The 25,628-nt window shown below is 40.6% G+C and overlaps 1 protein-coding gene across 1 annotated transcript; it reads left to right on the top strand.

Moving 5' to 3' along the window:
• The first annotated feature begins 364 nt into the window (after positions 1-364).
• Positions 365-22,601, top strand: IFNGR1 (interferon gamma receptor 1). The gene is given in 8 exon segments (XM_045865615.3): positions 365-533; positions 10,471-10,585; positions 11,729-11,892; positions 13,435-13,604; positions 15,102-15,291; positions 19,225-19,352; positions 21,054-21,593; positions 21,596-22,601. Coding segments are annotated over 8 exon segments (1,425 nt in total). The 5' UTR covers positions 365-448; the 3' UTR covers positions 21,629-22,601.
• Positions 22,602-25,628: the final 3,027 nt, after the last annotated feature.

Genomic DNA, 25,628 nt, shown 5'->3' with positions numbered 1-25,628 from the left:
CCCCGCCCGGGCCCCGCCTCACGGCTCTGGCCCCGCCTCCCCGCCCGGGCCCCGCCTCACGGCTCTGGCCCCGCCTCCCCGCCCGGGCCCCGCCTCACGGCTCTGGCCCCGCCTCCCCGCCCGGGCCCCGCCTCACGGCTCTGGCCCCGCCTCCCCGCCCGGGCCCCGCCTCACGGCTCTGGCCCCGCCTCCCCGCCCGGGCCCCGCCTCACGGCTCTGGCCCCGCCTCCCCGCCCGGGCCCCGCCTCACGGCTCTGGCCCCGCCTCCCCGCCCGGGCCCCGCCTCACGGCTCTGGCCCCGCCTCCCCGCCCGGGCCCCGCCACTGCGTGCACGCCCGGCCTCGCCTTGGGGCGCTGGTCCGCTGGTCCGGAAGTGACGCGAGGCTCCGGCTCCAGGCTGGACGCCCGCATTCTCTCAGGGCCGCACCCTGAGTCAACCCCGGGCAGCATGGCTCTGCAACTTCTGTTCCTCCTCGTCTTGCAGGCCGGGAGCTGGGCTGCGATGAGCCCCGCGGATCTGGAGCTGTCTTCGGGTACGTCGCTCGTGGGGGGGCGGCGGCCGGCTGGGGATGGGACTGGGGAGGGAGTCGCCCGGGTCTGGAAGCACGGCCCCGCGGGGTCGCGGCCTCGTTGACCCGGGACCTAGCGCGGGGTTCCCGGAGCCCGCGGGACGTCTGCGTGGGCGGCCGCGGGGAAGGCCACTCCTGGCGTCCGCGGTCAGCGGACTTCAGTTCCCTTTCTCTCGGCTCTTCCGTTGTTGCCGAAACGACAAAACAGCCTTTCGGTCTTCCAGTTCTTTTAATTCATTTTTAACTAAGTGAGTTTCTCGGTCAGCATTGGGACAGTGTGGCCAGCGCTCGTGACTTAAATATTTTTAGGGTAAACCCAAAATCCGTAAGAGAGAAGTTGTTCTCCCCCCATTATGAGAATCCTTAAGTGGCAGGGATTGGTCATCTTACGTCTAAGTCTGGCAGCCGTGCGGCGTGCACTCGGGCGATTTGTCAGGCTCTACATCTCTTAGCTTAGTTCCTCGGAGCTCGTTAGTTCCGCCTGCTCACTGAGATTTCCCCGGAAATAAATGCAGGGAATACGGTTTCCAAAGCTCGGTTGTCATGGTGATTAGGAGCCCCAGTGAAATACGTGAATCTCTTCTACAAGAGGGTTAAACCTAAAGCATCAGAAACCCCTCAGTCTTGAGTGTCTGCTCAGTATCCACAGTTAGCAGTTGCCTGGCAGGGGTCGGGGAGGCCCCACCTTCTGCATCCTTGGCAAAATCTGGGTCCGAACCTCTATATTATGACTTCGTCTGTGTGCTCCAGTTAGGGGTGCTGCATTCATATCCACCTGTCCTTTGGCTTGCTCTTTAAGAGGCAAGCAGACAGGGCGCCTGGGTGGCTCAGTTGGTTAAGCGACTGCCTTCGGCTCAGGTCATGATCCCAGAGTCCTGGGATCGAGTCCCACATCGGGCTCCCGGCTCAGCGGGGAGCCTGCTTCTCCTTCTGACCCTCTCCTCTCTCATGCTGTTTCTCTCTCGCTCGCTCTCTAATAAAAAAAAAAGAGGCAAGCAGACAAATACTTAGTCTTTCCTTGGGACAGACATTGTTCCAGATGTTGAGAATACAAAAATGGGAGTTACTCAGTTTCTGCTTTCAAGGATCACGATTACATAGCTAACAGTTACTAAGCCCTAGGCACCGCTGTTAACTTATCACATCTCATTTTCGCAACAACCGTTATCTCCATTAATGGATGAGAAATCGAGGCACAAGGAGGTCTGCCCCGTTCGTAGAGCAGTCATTGCTACTCAGTAAGGGAGCCTGCAGTTGGGCTCCAGAGGTCAAGTTAACTGCTCTGCAGGCTGCCATTACCTAGAGCAAGTTAGTCATCTACAAGGGCAATTGCAGTACATTGTGATAAGAGCCTGGACTTCCGCATAGGCTACTGGAAAAGCAAGATAGAGGTACCTGGGTATGACCAGGGGAATCAGGAAGGACTTCACAGAGAAAGGTAATAACCCCAGAGGAGCTGGAGGTACAGAGAGACTTGTGTGAGCAGAGGGAGAGGTGTGAAACAGCATGTTGAATTAGTGGAATACTCAGGGTTTCATTGTAGAATATGTGTGTGAGGATACAAGGGGAGATAAGATAGGTAGAGAGGTAGGAACCCAGTAAATGAAGTGCCTTGTCATGTGTAACAAACAGCGAAGGACAGCAACATAACATTAGCCAATATAGGCAAATCAGGGGATTTATTGGCTTAGAGAATCCAAGCAAGAGTTAGAAAGGTAGAGATATCACCTGGGCCTCAGAAAGCTGAACCAGTCACTCAAAAGTGCAAAGACTATTTCTTATTACCGACTCTGGGTGTGGACAGCTTTTCCTGCTTGGCAGGAATCATGGATGTGGACAACTTTTGGGCTTTGCATCTTGCAGCTTCCGCCATCCTAACAAAATCCCAGGAGAAGGCTCTGATTGGCACCCCTGGGTCAGGCACCAGCTTGCCGGGGAAGGACCATGTTGCAGGAGGTGGCGATAGGGGAGTTTCCAGAAGAGAACTACTCCTGAAGGAAGTACAGGTGCTAGGCCACCAAAGTAAGGATGTTCACTCTACCTTGCTCTGCTTGGTGGGTGGTCAGTGGATTATTTGAAGAGGAGAAATGATTTTATGCAGGATCGGTTAGGCCATTTAGAAAGACCATTCATCTTACACAATAGTTTGGGGGTAGACTCGAAGGAAGGAGGCCAGTTAAGTTAACTGCTTAAGTTGGGATGAGTCAATGAAAATGGCAGTTTAAATGCAGAAGAGAGGACAGTTTGGTTTGAAGAACATTTAAAAGGCAGAGTCAGCAGGAGTTAGTGACTGGGTGTGGGAAGAGGATGGCTCGGATTCCTGGTTTAGGTAGAGCATTAAACCATGTGCCATGCCCTTCTGAGTACAGACGGGGTCCTCCTAAGCCAGGTACCCCTAGCTTAATTTCCAGCAGCCTGTGCAGAAGTCCAGGCTCTTACCACAATGTACTGCAATTGGCCTTGTAGATGACTAACTTGCTCTAGGTAATGGCAGTCTGCAGAGCGGTTAAGAACTTGGACTCCGGAGCCCAGCTTCCGGCTCCCTACTGAGTAGCAGTGACCTCTGTACAAACTGGGCAGACCTCTTTGTGCCTCGATTTCTCATCCATTAATGGAAATACTGGCTGTTGTGAAAATGAGATGTGAAAAGTTAACAGCAGTGCCTAGGGCTTAGTAACTGTTAGCTACATAATCATGATCCTTGAAAGCAGAAATGTTTGTATTCCCAACACCTAGAACAATGTGGGGCCTCTTGTGATTACACAGTTTGCACATCCCTGAAGCCAGCTCTGGGAGTAGTGCCTGTCTGCTCCCATGGGAACATCTTCTGTGGCCTTTTGTACTCCAGCATTTTGTAAACACAAGTGCCAGTGAACCCCCGCCGCTCCTTTTTTCAGTGCATTTTCAATACATTTGTCTAGACTTTTCAGTGTATTTCTCTAGCTTGTGTTGTGTTCCCTATGCTTTTAAAGTTAAAGTATAAAGTCTCCTTGAGGGAACACCCTCAAGGACAACCTGCTTCTGGCCCTTGGCTGGCTTCCTTGTCTCGCTAGTGCCTGACATCGACTAGGCCCTCGGTGTGTTAGTTCTTTCAGTGCTGGCTTTCACTGTGTGCTTGATCGTTCATCTTAGATGAGGGAACCTGGTGGGAACAGGGAAGCAGGCAAGAGAACATAGTCAGTCTCTGCAAAGTCCCGAGTGGTTGGGAATGTATCGTGCCACAGTGATGGGCTTTTGTTAGTATTTCTTAGTGAATGGATAGGGAAAATAAACCCATGTGTGCTGTCTAATAATCGGATATTTCGCTTTTCATCCAGTTTTACCTATAAAAGCAGTATATATATATTTTTAAGTGAAGCAGTGTCTGCCTTCTTGCTGTTTGCTCTTCCACTCTGGGTATTAGTAATACTCAAGAGCACGCTGTACTTTCTCACATAGACGTGGGGCTCTCAAGTTGCCTTGTCCACTGATAAAGTGGAGAAAGTCTCTTTTCCGATAGCCATTTCAGTCATGTCCATTCCAAAGAAATGATTTCCTTTAATGCATTGTTCCGATTTTGAAGAGGTCATCATATAATTGTGATAGTATAATAAATCAGGCAAAACTACTTGAATTAGGTGCTTGTGACGTCATCAGAAAATAATCATTTCCAATTCCTATTAATATATGGAGGTCATTTTCTTATTTTGTTGAACTATCACAAAAATGATGCCTAAGTAGCTTTTCTTAACTAAAACCAACAAACCTTTATAGACTGCTGAGTCTTTAAATAGCTTCTCTAAGCCTTTGTTCGTTCATCGGTAAAGATATGTATAATAATACCACCTCCCTCCTAGAATGGTTTGTGTTGGTTCGTTGGGGCATTACGTAACATTGGAGCAACATTGCTTGTCTTTTAGTAAATGTTTAATCTACACGTTAGTGATTACCATTCAATGATGTTCATTGTTACTTATTTTAACAAATATGTTTTAAAATATTAAATTGTTGTGGTTGTATATGAGAGATTGTGGTGCCTTTAAAAAAAAAAAAAAACTCATCCAAATCAGTATGAGAAATTTAAAATAGATTCAGCAACTAACTTGTTCTTCTACCTTTCCTCTGTTTTTCGTAGACTGAAAAAGACTCTAGTTTTTCAGTTCCTATTTCTCAACCATTTCTCAACTTGGAGTGAATTAGTCCAAATGGGAATTAGTCTTGAGAAATGACTTCTCTCAGGGACTAGGTGGGTCTGGTCCAATTAGAATTTATTGGCATGCCAAGCAGACCCAACTAGATAAAATTGAATAAATAGGAGCACATATAAAAATCCTGCGTTTTAGGTCAGAAAGTGGCTAAGCAGATGTTTATTGGATAAGCTCTAACTTGGTGGTTTGAGTAAAAGATCTGGGGGGATTTTAGTTAATTACAAATTCAGCATAAGCCACTATTTGATATGTCCATCTCTTTAAAAAAAGAGGAAGGAAAATATTTCATTCATGTCTGTTATATTCTGGGCTCCACAACTTAAGAGAGTGCGTGATAAAATCAGAATAAATCCTGAAAACAAACAGGAAGAAGGGAAGACTGCAGACATAGTAACGGTTTTGACCCAGCTAAGGAACTACTTTATGGAAAGTAATAATTTATTATTTTATTATTTATGATAATAATTTTATTATTTGAACCCTTAGCTCTGAATCTCTTCTAAAGGTATAAGAAAATAATAGAAGTAGAAAATAGATTTTTGTATTCATCTCACAAAGTGATGGACGATTGAAAGCTGGAAAATATTGAAGTGTTTTAATGAAAAAACTTGTATGAACATTTGAAACATGTGCAAGAATTCTCAAAATGTCTTTATTCATCTTAAATCTAGAAGACACCGCTGCTTGCTAAGAGAAAAATTTGGAAGGCATTAAGAAAATAACTATTTTATCAACACTATAAAACCATTCAGGAGGTGTAGATTGTGATCATAAAACTATTCAGAAAAAAAAAATTGCAGAAGTCTTGGTTTGGTATTTCCCCCTTTTCCTCCCTGGATTTCTCATGCCATTTCTCAGTTTGCAATGAAAGAAGAAACCTTTGTAAACATACCCATGGCCCTACCTGCATCTTTCACTAGGGGGAAGGTGTTAGAGCTTTTCTCTGAGTTGTTCATTCACAAAAGGGTCTGAATGCTTTAATTTGGAGCATTTCTTTTTGAGCTGTAGTGTCAGATGGCTTAGAATGCCCTGACACAATTTGATTGCTGGCCCCTTTATCCTTAGTCCTTTCCCATAGAGAGGTGGGTAAGCAGATTGTCGGATGGTGTCTGCAGACCCCAGAGCTCTGCTCTTTGGTAGATGTACCTATCTTTTATACAGCCTTTGTAGGCGATTATGTTAAAATTGGGGAAGAACTTCTGTGGCTGTCCCTTTTGTAGTAGAGGCACAGATGCCTTTGGTGGTTATGGGATGGAGGACACGGGGCAGCCCGTACCCCGGTCATCATCCATGCAGAGGATATCTGGAGATGTCTGTAGTTCCTTGCTTCACCAGCAGTTACAACAGAGCTGTTCTTTCTGGCTGAGGTTTGCTTCTTCACCTCACATACTGATCTTCATCAGTTTTTCTGTCCTCTTCCTTGCTTTTTTTTCATATCCTGTCTCTCCCAGTTTATCAAGAGGAAACAGTTGTAACCAGAACTCTCCTTCCCCCACCCCCTGCATTGTAGAGTGTTATAAAAAACTGATTGTTCTTTACTGTGTTTGGTTTTGTTAAAGCCTCAGCTGTTCTAGAGACATTCTGAGAAGCAGATTTGAAAAGTGAATGTTTATTCTAGATAGCATGCACCAAATAACGGAACTCATTTCCAAAACAACATGAGTTACAGAAAACTATCTGTATCATTTTCAAGAGATGGAGAAATCTGTAAGATTATTTTATTTGATGAGATACTCTAGTAGGATCTTTCCTTAAACTCCACAGATAATCCTTTCTTGCTATTCTACACATATTTTTATTGACATAGGTAAATTTATTTTGGATGGAAGTTTTCTGTAAGCCTTAATTATTTTAATTTGAGTATAAAACAATTTAAACTTTAGGTCACAAAATTCTGAAACAATAGAAAGCTACTCCTGTCTATTTATCATGTGAGTTTTGCAGAAAGTGACAAAGGCAGATGTGTAATAACCACATGGTTTCTCTTCTGGTAGTATTAAAACCACAGGCTACATCCTTTGGTGTATATATTCAAAGTTTCTCCTTTAATAGAATGGTAAAGTCTGTTAGTATCCATTGAAACCTCCTCCTCCCACGACCTGTCTTGATTGCTTTGAAAGCTGTGATTTAAGCCCTAGTTCTAATCTAACCAGGTCAAGCTTTAACTTAAATTATGGGAAACATCATTTGATTCACATTAAAAACTAATCTAATGTGCAAATCTACTTTGTGGTTTTATAACTATGATTCAGTAACCTCTTCTTAAACGTAAATGCACTTTATTTAATATTCTATATGCCTTTTCCTCAAATACAGGAATCTCAGCCCGAGTCTATACAATTAAAAAGTCATTCCTATTGGGAATAATTTTTTTTTTAAAGAGACTTAAAAGGCAGTGAAGAACTCCTCATTACTGGAAACTGGAAGAAGGCAGGTTCTTGTTACCAGAGGCAGTAAGTTTAGCAACACTGTTGCCTTTGGTAACAGGAAGAATAGGAAATGTGCCTGCTGAGCTTCTAGACCTAGCCAGAGAGGTTGCCAAGCAGTGCTGAAGGTGCCACGTGGTTTCTTCTTGCTTTTTGTAGTTAAAATTCAAGACTAGAAAGAGTAACCAAGAGAAGGACTGTTAAACAAAAAGGAACTAGGACCAGAAGGTTTGAAAATTCTCAGCCTCTGGAGAAGCAAAAGATGCTAAAGTTAAGAGATGGCTTTTGAGAGAAGTTCGCATTCATTGTGAGTTTTCTTAGCATCAGGTTCCTCTCATCTGGTTGAAAATAATGTTTATCTGTGTGAATATTATTTTTTTTTACTAAAGATTTTATTTGAGAGAGAGAGAGAGCACACACACGCAAGCAAGCATGAGCAGGGGATGGGGCAGGGGGCCATAGGGATTGATCCCAGGACCTTGGGCTCATGACCTGAGCCGAAGGTCAGATGCTTAACTGACTGAGCCACCCAGGTGCCCCTATGTGAATGTTATTTGATATTGATGTTGACTTGAACCTGGGGGATGAGGGTGGTGCCTTGTATTTCCTCCTCACAGACTATAAGCTGTTTGAGAGTAGGTCGTTTCTTGAAGTTGAGGTGCAAACATATGAAAACATATCTAAAGAAACCTAGAAAAAGAAAGCCTCAGTACACCCTGCTAAGTAAGGCCATGGGAACTCTACCAAAACCCAAAGAGAAGAACCAGGGCTAAATCTGCCAAGACCAGTGGTTTCTGGCTCACCTGCAAAGAAATTGCTTAGAGAACCAAAGATGCTAGGTACCAACAGCTGTCAGCAGTATTTCAGGAACAGTAAATAGAAAACTTGTAGGTGTCTGATCACAGGCTGCAGAAAGAGCATATTATAAGCATGTAGTGTTTGAATCTGTGAGACATCCTCCCAGTTTCATAATCTCAACCTTTGGGCCAAATTGTCACATTGCTTTGATAAGTAGTTATAGAAGTTAGACAGTTGGGCAGTATCCAAAGCTATTCATTGTGGGAAAGCTATGAAATATATTGGTTTATAAAAAAAAAAAATCCGTTTTTAAGTCAGTTTTTCCTCCTAAATAATAATAAAAAATTCCTAAAGTCATGAACATATGAAGCAGGGTTCCTCACCTTTAGCGCTCTTGGCATTTTGGACTGCCAAAATGTGGAGAGCTGTCCTGTGCATTTATTACAATACTTAGCAACCTTGGCCTCTATTCTGGAGATGCCAGCAGCAGCCTACCACTATCACCGAGTTGTGAGAACGAAAAATGTCTCTAGACAGTGCCAAATGTCCCCTGCAAGACAAAAATCGCTTCCTATTGAAAACCACTGATACAAAGGAAAAAAGTAACCAGAAAAGGGAGGAAAAAGGCAGTAGAATTTAATTGTCCACAAGTTCATATTTTTTCCCTAAATAATTCTGAATCTGTGTTCTGCCTTAAAAAGATAATACGAGTGTTAAATAATTGTAAATTAAAGCAATGCACCAGTTTGGGTTTGAATATTGGAGTTTTTGCTTTGGGAGAAAATATAGTAGGTGTTTCCTTCAACAGTAAGCAAATACCGTATGTATGTGAAATTAACACCTCACATATCAGATTAGGAAATCTGAAATGACTAATCGTATAGCCAGGAAAGAACCCACATTTCTTAATCTCCAACCCAGGGAATATTTTTCTTATTAGAACAGTCCAGTTTATATAGTCCCAAGTAATCATCATTATCAGCTGGGGAACTTTTATTTTTTTTACTTTTATATTTTTTAAAATATTTATTTGAGAGAGAGAGAGAGAGCACTAGGGACAAGTGCAAAGGGAGAAAGAGAATCTCAAGCAGACTCCCCGCTGAGCACAGAGCGTAGAGCCAGATGTGGGGCTCGATCCCAGGACCCTGAGATCATGACCTGAGCCTAAATCAAGAGCCGGATGCCTAACCAACTGAGCCACCCAGGTGCCCTGTGCTGGGGAACTTAAAAAAAACAAAAAACAAAAAAAACCCCACAGCTTTTGGCTCTCTCAGAATTTTTGAGGCTGATGATATGTTTGGAAGTCACTGTACCTGACCGCATTGCCATTCATTCATTTTCATTGTAATTGTAAATTACGTTTAATGGTTTTCAGATAGGTAGGATTGAATAATCTTGAAGTTGGGGTCATATCGCCAACTCTGTATCTTCATGTTCATTCATAAACAAGGGAAGGAAGGGATGGAAAGAAGGAGGGAGAGAGAGAGAAAAGGAGAAATGGAGATGTATGTGTGTGAGTGTTTCCCAAGGGGTGGTGGACAGCAGCCTTTGCCCCTAAGCAGCGGAGTATATGGCCGCTTTTAATAACTAGTTACAAGACGTTGAAGTGACTTCTGCCCATTCTCTCGTGTGATTCACAGCTCGGTACACGTTTTCTTTTTCTTTTTTTTTTTTTTAAAGATTTTATTTATTTACTTATTTGACAGAGAGAGACACAGTGAGAGAAGGAACACAAGCAGGGGGAGTGGGAGAGGGAGAAGCAGACTTCCGGCAGAGCAGGGAGCCCGATGTGGTGCTCGATCCCAGGACCCTGGGATCATGACCTGAGCCGAAGGCAGACGCTTAACAACTGAGCCACCCAGGCACCCTCAGTAGATGGTTTCTGAAATGGTTTAAAAGAGCAAAGGCAAGAATATTGAGTGTGTTTTGTAAAAAGCCCTGCACACTCCAGAGAGCAAAATGTTAATGAAACTGACAAGGTGGTCAGCTTAGGCTTCTATTCCTATGTTACAGAAAAGGTGCTGAGGTGTGTGATGATACCAGGCAGAGGGCTTCCAGCCTATAGGGTATTTTAGAATGAAATTGACCATCGCTGGGGGGTAGCCAGTTCTCCACTACTAGCCTTTGAAGGCGATCTGTGGTATCAAATACAGGAAATTCTAGTGATTAAATGAATTGAGCATGATTATTACAACAGGCAGCGAATTTATTTATAAAAACCCCTAAAACATAATAGGGATTGATTGCCTCTACTATATTTGTATTTCTCTCATACTACAATGTTGTTTCAGGAATTTAAAATGGGTCAGAACACTATACATTTTCCAATAAAATTAATTTTTATAAATCTCAATTTAAGTAATTATGTTCTTTGTCCTGGTGAATTCTACTTCAAAATACATATTTGGCTAACTAGGCTCCTTATAAAGTTTTCTAATATTAATATGAGTTTCTTACAATTGTCCATTTTACTTTTTGAATCTCTTACAGTGCCGATACCAACCAATATTAAATTTGAGGCCTATAACTTTAATACTGTCCTATTTTGGGACTACCCAACCATGCCACAGACCCCTGTTTTTACTGTACAGGTAAAGAACTATGGGTAAGTGTTACTCTCTCATCTTTTTTATTCTGTTTTTGTCTAGGTCTCTGTACTTTCCATAACTTTGTGTTTTTTCCCATCATCTTTCTTTCCCATGTGGCAGAACTTCTTAAACTGCTTGTAGACTTCCAGAAGTGCTAAGGATGCAAATTATTTATCTTCAGAGTACTTCCTGCCTCTTAGTTCTTCTTCCCGTCAAAATTGAAGTAGAGGAGTCTAACTTTCAAGACCTTTTAAAAGATTTATTTATTTGAGAGAGAGGGAGTGAGCGTGTGTGCATGCTATTGGGGGGCAGGGACGGGGAGAGAGAGAGAGAGAGAGATTCCTCCAGCAGACTCCCCGCTGAGCAGGGAGCTCAACATGGGACTCAGTCCCAGGACCCTGAGATCATGACCTGCCCCCAAATCAAGAGTCAGACACTGAACTGACTGAGCCACCCAGGCACACCAGGAATTAGAGATTTTTGAAAGGCATGACAAATAAAACTTACAGTTCTGTATTAAAAGTAATGATGTCGGAGCGCCTGGATGGCTCAGTTGGTTGGGCATCCAACTCTTGATTTCAGCTCAGGTCGTGGTCTCGGTGTCCTGGGATCCAGCCCCACGTTGGGCTCTACTCTCAGCATGGAGTTTGCTTGTCCTTCTTCCACTGTTCCTACACTCACACTCTCTCTCTTTCTCTCTCTCTCTCATAACTAAATAAAATCTTAAAAAAAAATAATGATGTCCTCTTACTTTCCATAGTGAATGTATTGTTGAATAGAAAGATAAAAATTTCAAAAAAAATTTTTGACAAATGTCAGGAGTCTTTGTAATGTGTTAGATTCTGCAGTCAAGTAATGATTATTTATGTTAATAGAATCTAGAGTTATTTAAAGATCAGATTTTTAAAAATCGTATGTGGAATGTACTTTGTTCAGGTGTTATATTTTGAATTGAGCCTCTTTATTGTAAAGGAATTTATAGTACTTCTAACCAGAGTTAGGACTTCCTACTTTGTCTGGCTTCTCCATCCTATTCTTGTTCAGCTCTTTCTACCAGCTCCATGCTGTAAATGAAAAGCAAAGCAGAGACAGAGATGATTCAAGTTTATATATTAACAGTAAAAGTTACCGTTGTGCTTCTTTATTCCTCTTTGTTTTAGGGAAGCAATATGGATTGATGCCTGCAATACCTCTCATCATTATTGTAATATCTTTTCTGTAATTAATGATCCATCACTTTCTCTGTGGGCCAGAATTAAAGCTAGGCTTGGACAAAAAGAATCAGCCTATGTAGAGTCAAAAGAATTTATTTTATGTAAACAAGGTGAGTAGAACTTTTAAATTTGAAATGTTAAGTTTGAAAATACTTACCCATGTCTTCTGTACGTATTTGCTTTTATTAGCACTTGCTAAGAGTTATCACAATGCCAAAGGCATTTCTTCCTCTTTCCCCAAGCCCCACAAAATAGGGCTAAGAGGTACCCATCACTTTGCCACTTCTAGACCATTACAATTCCACTCCCTGCAAGCACGGATCAGTGCTGCCCAGGTAGACTCTGTGGTGGCCTTCTCCCCGCTCTCCTCGCAGCACTCCCTGCTGAGTTACACTCACTGAGGACAGCTCTCCCTCTTCCACCCTGTGCCTCGTCCCCAAGGCCTCTGGGAATTTTATATACCAACTTAATACATTAACTAATTTTAGATTTCTAGAATCTCCTCAACCCCAGTGATTTTTTTAGCCCTTTCTCCTGCCAGCAGCGCATTCCTGCGGTATACCTGATCTTAGTTATCACCTCAAGCTCCAAAATCTTCATTGCCAATTCCCCTTCTCTGACTGAAATCCTACCCTGTAGCTCTCACACCCTCACTCGTGGGTAAAGAAGCAATTAGTCACTTGACTCCTCCCTCGTGTTCAAGGCCTTGTGCCTTGCCCTCCACCTTCACTTCCTTCCTTGCTCAGCCTCCACGCTTGGTTTCATCCACCACGGCCTTGCTTCTGCTTCTGCTTTTCAGATTGTGCCTATTTACAGGCTCTTCCTCTACTTGCCTTGAAATAATTTTATGTCCCAGAGTCCATGCCTGTCATCTGTTAACTATACCAGCTGTATATCAGATTTTTCCCATACAGATTTATCAAGGGCATACTGTGTGCTAGAAAGTATACCAGGCCCTGAGGATAAATTAGCAAATAAACATAGACCTGACTGGCACATAGTAAGTGTGCAATAAATACGTGAAGAATAGGTAAATGGCTCACCAACAAAGTCTCAAGCATCGGTGACACATAATAAATATTTGTTGAATGAATGTCTAGTTTTGATTTGCACCATAAAAATTCAATGTATTTGTCAAGCTTTCCTCAGAGCCTTCCTTCATGCCAGACATCCATTGGTATTGGCGATACAGAGAGTTTCAGTGAGTGTTCAAAAGTAACTAAAATGCCTTTTCTGAAACATTTTTTAGAGAATAGGTTTTCTTTCTAATCTGCAGACCCACAGAAAAAGGAAGAATTACTTAAGAGAGCTTCTGTTATGTCATCGTTTTTTAACAGGATTCGTGACCCAACTGTTTACCTTTAGCACGAGAAGTGCATTGAAGCTGTTAAAGAGGAGTTTAGATTAGATAAAAATACTTCCCTTAATAAAGAAGGGATAAGGATATTTCTTTATTAAGGACATTAAGGACATTAAGGACAAAGATCTAGACGATACTTTGTGGAATGGTTTAAACACGGTTCTGCTTTAGAACAACCGAGCGAGTACGTTGATGGATTGATTTTGGAAGTTTTCTGGAACGTGCTATAAATTTCCAGGGGCAGTACTAATTCTGCTTCTTTTGGGTCCCTACCCCCTTTCCCCCCTCCCAGGGAACATCGGACCACCTGCAGTGGGTATCAGAAAGATGGAAAACCAAATCATCATTGACATATTTCACCCTTTAACTAATATAAGTGGAAGAGAGCCAGTACCCATCTATGATGAAAATAATTGTCACATATTCATGTACACGGTGGATTTGAGAATAAATGGAAGTAAGGTCGGTGTTTCTATTTCCTTTGTTCTGTTTTTCTGTTGCTAGCATAAGTTTTCTCTATATGTAGTGTAATGAAAATACAATGCTTATGAATACTCAGGCAGGACTTATGGATCATAGATTTTGCCTATAAATAAATGTTGTTGAGGGGAGTTGGGATTGGAGTTAATCACTAATGCTGGGCAGGTGAATACATTTAAGTTTTGTCTTGGCCTCATTTAACAGCATGGCCCTATATTAGGATTTTAAACCTGTTTATTCCTATTTCTCCACTGGTAAGACAAAGATCATTTTAATCTTTTCTTCCTCATGGGTAGTGATGTAAAATAATAGGAAGCTATAATTGGAATCCTTGTTTTTGAAAGAGAAAGTTAGCGGTTCTGCTGTGGGGATGTACTTACATTCTGGCACTGGTGTGCAGACCACACCTGGATTGGAATGATTCTAGTCCATCCATTCTCCACAGCGCCACCCTTGCTTTATTTAATAGTATTTGTCAGGCGTGTGCTCTGTGTGTTCCTGGCACCAGCAGGTAGCAGTGAACAGTACAGACCCTGCTCCGGTGCTTCGTGGATGGAGCAAAACAGAGCAGGGAGGGGGCATGGGCAGCAGGGTTGGGGGCAGTAGTGATCTTCAGTAGGGTGGTCAGAGCAGGGAAGGTGTTACTGGACCAGGTCTGGAGGAGGGCAGGAGGTGACCTTCATGGATCTGGATGGGGAGGGTGTTTCAGACAAAGAATCTGGCAGAAGCACACTGGGCAGAGTGCAGGCGCAGATGAGGTCAGAGGTCACGGGGGGCCACATCTCTTGGGGCACAGGAGAGATTTGACGTTACTCTCATGAAGGCGTTACGGCTCTGGAACAATTTTAGCAGGAAGAGTAGCATCTGACTTAGATTTTAAAACCTCACTCTGGATGCTTAGTGGAGTCGTCCTTCCGAAGTGCACATCTAACCTTCTTCACTCCTTAAAATCCCTTCACAAATCCCTATGAGCTACAAAATAGTATCTAAATCCCCTTTCACGGCGTGGCCTCCCAGGCCTTCGTGATTTTGGCTGCTTGTGTCCTTTCCAGCTTCCTGTCTCCCTGTTCTTTCCAACCTAAGTTTTATTTGTGCAGCGGTGAACTGCTTTTAGTTCTTCGTTCCCTGAAGGTGCCGTGCTATTTCCCAGAACACCCTCTCCACCTTCTCCACTTGGGCAACTTTCTGCTCATTCTTCAGTATTCAGCTGGCATTTCATCTCCACTTTGAGTTCTCTTCTCACACCATCCACTGTTGGCACCTCTGTGGTTCGATCATTCCTGGTTCCGTATAATAGTCCCTTCGCAGGACTCGTGGCTCACATTTCTTTCTGCTCTGGGGGATGTTGCAGGAGGTCTGGCACCACTGTCCTACCTTCGTGTGTCCAGGGGCTCTGTGGCACAGACGACGCATGTCCTTTGGCTGGTTGGACAGATGCTAAAATGCAATTTCAATGTTGTTGTTGTTTTCCCCATACAGACCACGTATAAAATGAAAGTAGAGAATGAAAATGATTGCAATGAGACTCAGTGCCACCTCGTTATCCCGGTGTCCTCCCTGAATTCTGACTACTGTATTTCAGCAGAAGGGGAATCAAAAGATTGGTCTGTTAAAACTGAGATGTCCAAAGAACTTTGTATTACCACTTCTGATGATAACCGCATGGAAGGCAAGTTTCTGATGTTTTTTCCTAAATACAGGAAGGGATAACTGAAATAGGGTAATTGAAAAGAGGCAGTTTCAGTAAATCCCTGTTCTTTTAAAAATATTAAGTGGTTCCATTTCTCAGAGAAGTCCAAAGGTAAAAATAAGCTCATTTCTCAGGTATTAAGAGATCTAAAACAACCGATTTGGAAAGCTGTGTGATGACCTTTGAACCCAGGGAAGAAAGAAAACATAATACGTAAAACGCTATGCCTAAATGTCTGCATTTCAGGATTACACGTAGTGATATAAAGCAGTTTATTATTTCCTTATAGTAAGATGTTATGTATCCATTAGATGTTCTCTATGGGGATGGTAAGTTTAAAAATTGAATAGCAGAAATATTCATTGGCATGTGTGACATGAACTGGACAAACACTGAAAATTAGTATCCAAAATAAATGTTGATAGGTTATGGGTTATTTTTATAACACTTAAAAATAATTTTGTTTCATTTTCTTTTCTTTGTGTGTGTAGGGGGGATACATATGATAGAACTTTAGAACTGATATTCTCAAGTGGCAGGTACCTTAACAAAAATTTGGCCTGTTCTCTGCACTTACAAAATTTAAATGTTCATTATAGATAATTTATAAAATATAAAAAGCCAGAAGAAATCAAAATTATCTGTAGTTCTGTCATCCAAATACTTAGTTGCAGTTTGGGGTTTATTTCTCATCCCATTCTCTTTTTCTATATAGCCACAATCATATTGTATAGTACATAAAATTTTATGTACTGCTTTAAGTATGTATTATAAATATTTTTCCATTTTAATTCATATACTTTATTAATATTATTTTTTAATCTCTGTAGACTGTTTGATCATGTAGAATTTGTATTCTGTTTAATGTTTCCCAATTTGGGACTTCCAGATTATTTATGACTTTCTCTATGATAACATGCTTTGATAACTGTGTATATATATCTTTTCCAATTATGAGGCTGTTTTTAGAATATATTTTTTATTTATTTTAAAGATTTATTTATCTTAGAGAGAAGAGAGCACAAGTGGGAGGGGCAGAGGGAGAGAGAATCTCAAGCCGACTCCACACTGAGCATGGAGCCTGAAGTGAGGCTCTGTCTCACAACCCTGAGATCACAACCTGAGCTAAAACCACGTGTCAGACACTTAGCCGACTGGACCACCCAGACGCCCCCCAAAATTTTATGATACAAATATCTCCCTTTTTTGTTTTGTTGTTGTTGTTGTTTTTAAAGATTTTATTTGTTTGTTTGTCAGAGAGAGAGCACAAGCAGGGGGGGCAGCGGGAGGCAGAGGGGGAAGCAGGCTCCCCCGCTGAGCAGGGAGCCCGATGCGGGACTCCATCCCAGGGCCCTGGGATCATGACCTGATCCATAGGTAGAGGCCTAACCGACTGAGCCACCCAGGCATCCCTACAAATATCCTCTTGAAGAACGGGAATCTAGGCTGAAGAATTAGACCAAAATGTCTGAAACTTAATAACTTTTAGGCTATTATAACGAGGGTTTCAAGTAGTATGTGACTTAAAATAATGCAGTGCATTATTATGCTATTTTTATGCCATTATTATGCCAGTATCCCATTATGCCAACTTGCATTGTGTTATTTTGAAAAAATAAAATCCTAATTAATACACAAAATTTGAAATAATGCAAATGCCTCAGATTTATTTTTTTTTTTAAGTCTGAATTATAAATTGGGCAGGTACTGTGGCCACATGGTGGCAGCACTGTGGCCCAGAAGCAGTATTCCCTGCCCACCTGTGCCCTGTTCCAAACACAGTGCTGTTGCGGACATTGCTGCTCTGAACGTTGGGGTGCATATGGCCCTTCTTTTCACTACATCGGTGTCTTTGGGGTAAATACCCAGGAGTGCAATTGCTGGGTCATAGGGTAGCTCTATTTTTAAATTTTTGAGGCACCTCCACACTGTTTTCCAAAGTGGCTGCACCAACTTGCATTCCCACCAACAGTGTAAGAGGGTTCCCCTTTCTCCACACCCTCTCCAACATTTGTCGTTTCTTGCCCTGTCCATTTTGGCCATTCTAACTGGTGTAAGGTGCTATCTCAGTGTGCTTTTGATTTGAATTTCCCTGATGGCTAATGATGATGAACATTTTTTCATGTGTCTGTTAGCCATTTGTATGTCTTCTTCAGAGAAGTGTCTGTTCATGTCTTCTGCCCACTTTTTGACTTGATTATTTGTTTTTTGGGGGTTGAGTTTGAGAAGTTCTTTATAGATCTTGGATACCAGCCCTTTATCTGTAGTGTCATTTGCAAATATCTTCTCCCATTCTGTGGGTTGCCTCTTTGTTGACTGTTTCCTTTGCTGTGCAGAAGCTTTTTATCTTGATGAAGTCCCAAAAGTTCAGTTTTGCTTTTGTTTCACTAGCTTTTGGACATGTGTCTTGAAAGAAGTTGCTGTGGCCGATGTCAAAGAGGTTACTGCCTATGTTGTCCTCTAGGATTTTGATGGATTCCTGTCTCACATTGAGGTCTTTCATCCACTTTGAGTTTATCTTTGTGAATGGTGTTAGAGAATGGTCGAGTTTCATTCTTCTGCATGTGGCTGTCCAATTTTCCCAGCACCATTTATTGAAGAGACTGTCTTTTTTCCTGCTTTGTCAAAGATTATTTGACCATAGATTTGAGGGTCCATATCTTGGGACTGGAGGAGATTATGCTAAGTGAAATAAGTCAAGCAGAGAAAGTCAATTATCATATGGTTTCACTTATTTGTGGAACATAAGGAATAGAATGGAGGACATTAGGAGAAGGAAGGGAAAAATGGGGGGGGGATTGGAGGGAGAGATGAACCATGAGAGACTATGGACTCTGAGAAACAAACTGAGGGTTTTAGAGGGGAGGGGGGTGGGGGGATGGGTTAGCCCGGTGATGGGTATTAAGGAGGGCACGTACTGCATGGAGCACTGGGTGTTATACGGAAACAATGGATCGTGGATCACTGCATCAAAAACCAGTGATGTATGGTGACTAACATAACATAATAAGATTTAAAAAAATAAAAATAAACAGTGCTGGCCTCAGTTAGGGAGTGATTTTATCGTTGCTGTTGTAATAACTTCATTTTTTCCATATCCTGTAATAGGTGTTATACACGTGTTCATTTAGTCGTCATTTCCAGAGTGACTATTCCAAAAAAGTAACTTTGGAATAGAAATTAAAGGTAATAAAATGCCAGTAAAGAGGCCAGACAACACCATGATACGTAGAGTAGTGTTAATTTAGAAGAGAGGACTGTGAAAATAGAATACTGAAGATTGTGCTTTGAAAATAAAAAGCAGCATTAGAGCGAAATACACAATAGTGATTATAGATGTATGTGCTCTGAAACAGATCTTTCTTATTTTAAGTTATAATGTCTGGTTTGCATTTAAGGGCACCTAATTCCTGTGCAGCTTTCCTGTCCGTGCGTGCTGTGTGTCTGTCTGTATTTGCAATCTTCAAATAAATATAAAATGGAACAAAATTCTGAGGAGTGGGATTAAACTATTTTAAGAGTTATAGTCATTGTCAGAATTTATTTCTGAAGGGGTGGATTTTTTAAAATTTTCTTTTGCCTTTTTAACGGAGAGAAAAGTGCAACCCTGGAAGCACCCTATGTTGGGGGTTTTAAGGAGATTGTTATGGAAGTCTGTTTTAGCCACTTTGTATCACGGAGGGATAGGTGCAGAAGGTAGAGAATGGCAGAGCTGGGAAGAGCCCTTTTAGTGTCTAGGACAGGTGTACCTAAGCTCTTTTCATCTTGCCCGACTTCTGCGGCAAGTGTTCTTCGCAACCCTGATCATACTAATTACCCAGTGAGCAAATCTATTAAAGACTTCATACTATTTCATGGATATAGCAGTATTTCCATCTTAATTCTAACTTGCGATTTTTCCCTTTTTTTTAGATTCTATTTGGATTCCAGTTGTTGCTGTTCTCCTACTTTTTCTAGTACTTATCCTGGTATTTGTCTGTTGTTACACTAAGAAGATGAATCCGTGTAAGAGGGAGAGCATCATGTTACCCAAGTCCTTGGTAACATATTTAAATATGTTTCTTTAATTATATACACTAAAGTATTTATTTGGACCTTTTTGATAATTTTCTTAAATTTTTTTTTAAGTAGAATGATATTCAGCAGCATGTCACCTATCATAAATCACTCAATCTACCACACATCCAAAACCACATAATTTTTACTACACATTGTGTACTTTTTTATGCACGGAACAAGAGCATAATTGGATAAGTCTCTTAAGGAGCTTAAAGTTTAGGGAGAAGAAAACTATTGAGTCGGTGTACAGTGTTGAAACATAGAGGTTTACATCCATGCCAGTGAGGACTTTGTCCACCTTTGGGGGATGGGGCTTCGTGTGGCCTTTCCAGAGGCAGTGATGTTTGAGCGTCTAGAGGGCAGACAGGAGTTTATCCAGGTACTAAGGGACAGCATGTGCTAAAGCCCAGCATCAAGAAAGCATGGCTTTTGAAAATCCTAAAATACAGAAACACCATTATGGTTGGAGCGTAGAAGGAAAGATGGCCACAAGTGAGACCAGAAATTTGGCATTTTTTAAAAAAGATTTATTTATTTATTTGAGAGAGGGAGAGAGAGACAGCATAAGCAGGGGGAGGAGCAGAGCAAGAGGGAGAGAAATCCTCAAGCAGATTCCCCGCTGAGCATGGAACCTGATGCTGGGCTCGATCCCAGGACCCCACGATCATGACCTGAGCCAAAATCAAGAGTCGGATGCTTAACTGACTGAGTCACGCAGGCGCCCCAGCAGTTTGACCTTTTAATGTCAACATTCAAAAGCCTTTGTATGATGAAAAGAACATATACAGCTAACAGGATGGTAATTGTTTGAATGAAATAGGTTAGGAATAATATCTATAACGTGCAAAGGACACATTTCAATTTGTTTTGAAAACACTACCTTTGGTGAAGTGAATAAAAACTATCAGTAGTAGATAATTCATGTATGAATTCATAGTATTTGTCCTTACTAATTAAGGATAAGTAAGCAAGCACAAAGCAGCCTTGCAGTATGCAACTTTATACCTACTAGAGAAGGAAAAATAAACCTGAATATCCAGTAGTACCGGTAGTAGTAAAACTGGTGTATACTGGTAAAAGTAATACAGCCCTGGTGGGAAGGGAAGCATTTAATGGGTATAGAGTGTAGTAGTGCCGTAAATAAAGCCACAGCCTGTGACTTAGTATTTTACTTTTAAGAATTTATTCTTTAAAAAAAAATCCTCATAAATAAAAAGATACTCACTTCAACATGTTCTATATATAGTAAAAATTTGAAAGACTTCAAAATGCACTGTTAGAGAAATTACTTTAATCATCAGTACAAAGAAATTATATGAGGCAGTGAAAATTCTAATAAAAATTATAATTATGAAGGCGAATGGTGAAAATATTATATAAGTAGGTATACTCCCATTACAAATGTAACGTGCATACATGTGGAGGTAATGGAGAAAAAGCAACACATACTAATTAGATGGGGGATGACTTTTTAAAAATCCTAAAAACATTTGCACTTAATATAGTATATTTTCATTAAAAGGCAAGAAGAGGCAACCACCTGGTGCTATTATATTGTTACCATAAATCTGCCGTTTAGTGGTATATTTCATTGTCCATTACCCTTGGACCATGTCTTCTTAAGGATGTGCACTTAAGTTTAATAATTTATTATTTTTAATCATTGGTTTCTCTTCCCTTAGCTGTCTGTGGTAAAAAATGCCTCTTCAGAGACAAAATCTGAATCAAAATGTATATCACCCATCACCTACCAACCGATTGCCCCAGAAAATGAGAAGATGGTCTGGGAAGAGCAGTTGTCTCCAGCAACACTTGGTACGCCCACTGAAGACAACCTAGGAAAAACGGAACACCGAGAAGACGTTTCCGGTGAAATAGAAGTGGTGACCACTGAAGAAAATACTTCTGACGTGGCTTCTGGTAGTCCTCTGACCCCAGGAATGAGAGAGAATTCTGTCCATCCAAATAGTAACCAGTCTGAACCCTGTGTCGTCACCTTAAACTCCTATCACTCCAGAAATGGTTCTGATAGTGGCGTTGTGGAATCCGACAGCTTCTTATCTGACTCAGAATTTCCCCCAAATAATAAAACTGAAATAAAGACCGAAGGACAGGAGTGCGTGGTGCTGAGAAACACTACCACCTCCTTTGGTTACGACAAGCCGCATGTGTTAGTGGATCTGCTTGTGGACGAAAGTGCTAAGGAATCCTTGATTGGTTATCTAGACTGACAGCAGATTCCAAAGAGTTTTCCTAAGGGCAACGAAGACGTGCCAACTTTGAAGGATCGGCTTTTCCCAAACAGGTTTTCCGCTTTGATTTCACGAAAGGATCATTCTTTCAGAAATTGTGTCTTTGTCGATATTAACCAAGTAAGAGTATCTAGGTTTACATAAATTGCCAAGAGGCTCTTTGGCACTGTGACATTTGGTCTGAAAACTGCAAAGGCTTTTGAAATTTTCCATCTAGGTGGGCTGTTAGTTAACAGTGAAAACTCTTTTAAGAACCCTGCTTCTTATGATAGTAGGTGAGATACCCCAGGGTCCTTTCTAATCACTTCCAAGACCTAGAATAGACTTTTTTTCGTTTCTGTGTCTCAGCTTGGTATTTGTTTTTGGAACTCTACGAGATATATATATATATATATATATATATATATATATATATATATATTGTACATATATATATATTTTTTTAATAGAGCATGAGAGCATGAGTGGGGGAATGAGGGGCAGAGGGAGAGCGAGAGAGAATCTTAAGCAGGCTCCACACCCAGCACAGAATTTGATGCGGGGCTTGATTTCATGATCCTGAAGCCATAACCTGAGCCAAAATCAAGAGCCGGATGCTTAACTGACTGAGCCATCCAGGTGCCCCTATGTATATAGTATTTTTTTTTATATATATAGTATTTTTAAATGGTCACTTTCAGAAGAAATCCTGAAAGCTTTCCAAAATTGAATTTAAAATCTAATTCAAATCAATAGACTTAATAAGGAATATGTAAATAGAAACATGTAGATATTTTTCATGGAACATTTCATTTAGAGACTTGTAAATAAAGTATATTTAAAATTCATTTTTGTACTCATTTATTCAAGCACTCAGGCCGTTAACCTAGTATTTTTTATGCATTTGCCTGTTTCCATGCATTGAGACTATAGAATTATTTTCTAATTATTCATATCTAATCTTTAAAACAGTCCTAAAAACAATGTAATCTTTAAAAATGGTCCTTTTATGGCTGTATTTTAATATTTAGCACTCAGTGTACAGAACACTGTTCCAAGCTGTTTGGGGAGGGGGAAAAAGAACAGAGTTTCTGTAGAGCTTGAGGATTGAGGGGTCCTCTAGCATAAAGACAGTGGTCAAAGCCAGTAGAGTAGGTGGGAACCCTGAGAAGCATGTGGTCCCCAAAGAGAGGCAAGCCAAGAGTTAATTTCTATATTACACAAGGAATTCTTGGGAATTACTAAGAGGATAGTAATTTTAAGATTCAAATGAATTAATTGACCAAAGAATTTTTTTAAAAATACAACTTCTATGAGTACGTTAACCAGGGAGAAACATTTCCCTTCACTTAAAAATACAGATTAAAATGAGATGCTATTTTATTCTATTAGTGGGGGAAAAAATGTAGTAGTAAATACTAGTGAGATTTGGTGAAACTAGTATGCTCACTTATTTGGGGAACAATGTCTTCATGGCTTTTTTAACTAATACATGAGTATATATATTCCATAAAAAAAAATCTTTTCAGAATTTAATCTACTGTATGAAAATTATAAAAAATAAGACAAGAGCATACAAGTTAGAAAAGGAAAAAGCAAAAATATGAAAATAGTTGAAATAGACAAGTTACTCCTCTCCAAAAGGATTGTGCTAATTATAGATACTCCAGCCACATGTGAATAGAGTACCTGGTTTTTGTGCCCTAGCTAATTAGGATAGCAGTCGTTTCAATTTCCACCAGTTGTATGGGTAAGCCATTTTAATACTTGTGTTTGCATTTCTTTAAAAATTAGTGAAGTTGAGCATGTTTTATATATTAGGTATTTATATTTAAGTGCCTAATCTTGTCCTTTGTGCATTTCTTTGGGGGCTGTTTATTTTATTTTTTTGACTGTATCCTTTGTCTGCCATGAATTACACATTTATTTTATAATTTCTTACCTCTTACCCTGCAGATGTTTAAAATGTTATTTTTTGTTTGTTTTTTAATGTTTATAAAGTCAAATTTATTCATCTTTTCCTTCCATTTTAAAGAAATTCCCTAGAAGATGCAAACTTCTATCCACATTTTCTTGTGTTATTTGGGGGTCATTGTTTATTTCATTTCTACATTTAATTTTTTTATCCCTCTAGATTTTTTCTTTTTGTATAAGCAGTAAGGTAGGGATCCAGCTTTATTATTATTTTGGTTTCTAGAGCTGCCATAATAAATTACCATGAACTTGAGTGGCTTAAGACGATGGAAGTGTACACCCTCACCATTCAGAGGCAGGGCTAGATTATACTGGAAAGCTCTAGAGGGATCCTTCCTTGCCTATTCCTAGCCTCTGGTGGTAACTGGCAACCCTCAGCTTTCCTTGAATTTTAGCTGTGTCATTCCAGCCGCTGCCTCTTGTCACATGGCATTCTGTCCTGTGTGTCTCTGTGTCCAGATCTTTGTCTCTATAAAGACACTAGTCATTGGATTGGAGCCCACTCTAGTTCAGTATGACTTCATCTTAATTTGATTGGATCTGCAAAGAAGCTATTTCCAAATAAGATCACATTCATAGGCACCAGGGGTTAGGACTTTATATCTTCTTGGAGGACACAATTCAACTCATATTTTCTGTGATAAATTAGCCATCCCAATACTACTAAATCATCTAACTTCTGTGCTGATTTCAAATATCACATGTATCATATGCCAAATTCTCAGTACTTCTGGGACTTCCATTCTGTCTTTTCTTGTATTTATATCCTATTATTTATTTATCTATCTTTCTTTCTTCCTTTCTTTTTTTTTAAAGATTTTTATCTTTAAGTAATCTCTACACCCAACATGGGGCTCGAACTTAGAATCCTAAATCAATAGTTGCATGCTCTACCGACTGAGCCAGCCAGGTGGCCCTACATCCTACTATTTTAATCATTCGAGCTTTATACTGGCATATTTTAACTTTCGAGGTCCTCCTTAATACTTTAGGTCAATGCTTATTGCTCATGTTTCTCCTCAACAATTGTTCTTTGAGGTGAACTCTAAGAACGTTCGCCTAGTTTCTCCCCAAGTTTTGAAGTCTTTTGGGAGTTGTATTGGCATTGCATTTGCCCTATACAATGTTTAGGAGTACCTTATGTTTTACGAAGTTAACGTTCTTCTGCAAGAATGGGGACTATGTCTCTATTCAAGTCTTACATCCCTCATGAGAGTGTTATACTAAAGGGGGTAGGGCATTTCTTACTAAGTTTATTCCTTGGTATTTGATGTTATAGTTTCTAAATGGCTGTTTGTAAAAAGCAAAAACAAAAACCTATTGTTACAGATTATTTTTGATACAGCCAACATCTAAACTTTCTGAGTTTTTCGTTGATTGATTGTGCCGGTATACAACTGTATCATCTATAAATAAGGATAATCTTGCCTTGCTGCTAATATTATACTTCATATTTTATTTCCTTGTCTTCAAACTTTGATGAGTTGGTATGGTCTATTTCCTTAGAGCAATATACCTACTAAATTTTAGGTCAAAAGCTGGTGACTGTGAGTAAATCACTTAGCCTCGTGGGAATCGAATTAAATTCTCTCCACCTTTTGGCTCCAAGAGTAAGTTTCCACTTAAATTAATTGGTAAGGGGATCCTCTTCCCGCCACAGTTCTGCTTAAATTAATTTTTCTCCTGAATTATTACTAGTCACCCAACACTCATTGTTATCATTTCATGCCAAGTTAAAGTGCCTAAGACTGCTGGCTGTGTCACATTAAGATACTGGTTTTTATACCCGAGAATATGAAAGGATGACTTAGATCATAAATTCCAGTTTAATAGGGTGATAGATAGCTTCATTTATGAGGTGAGATACTTGCTCTCTATATTTGCTCCTTCTCTGCCTCTAGATTCTGGAGTCAGACTCTTGGCCGTTTTCTAACTAGAGCTGCTAATCAAGAATGAAGGGAGGAATGAATGAACAAAAGAGCAAATGTATAATTATTGAACTGCTTGTAAAAATACCCCACCACATTTCATTTTGCAGCACCCTGTGAGGAG

The sequence above is a fragment of the Mirounga angustirostris genome, unplaced genomic scaffold, assembly GCF_029215605.1.
Source record: "Mirounga angustirostris isolate CCGP_5_RB_7025 unplaced genomic scaffold, mMirAng1.0.hap1 SCAF_8, whole genome shotgun sequence".
NCBI lineage: Eukaryota > Metazoa > Chordata > Mammalia > Carnivora > Phocidae > Mirounga > Mirounga angustirostris.
The sequence above is the reverse complement of the archived record's forward strand: the minus strand, read 5'-3'. Positions and strand labels throughout refer to the sequence as shown.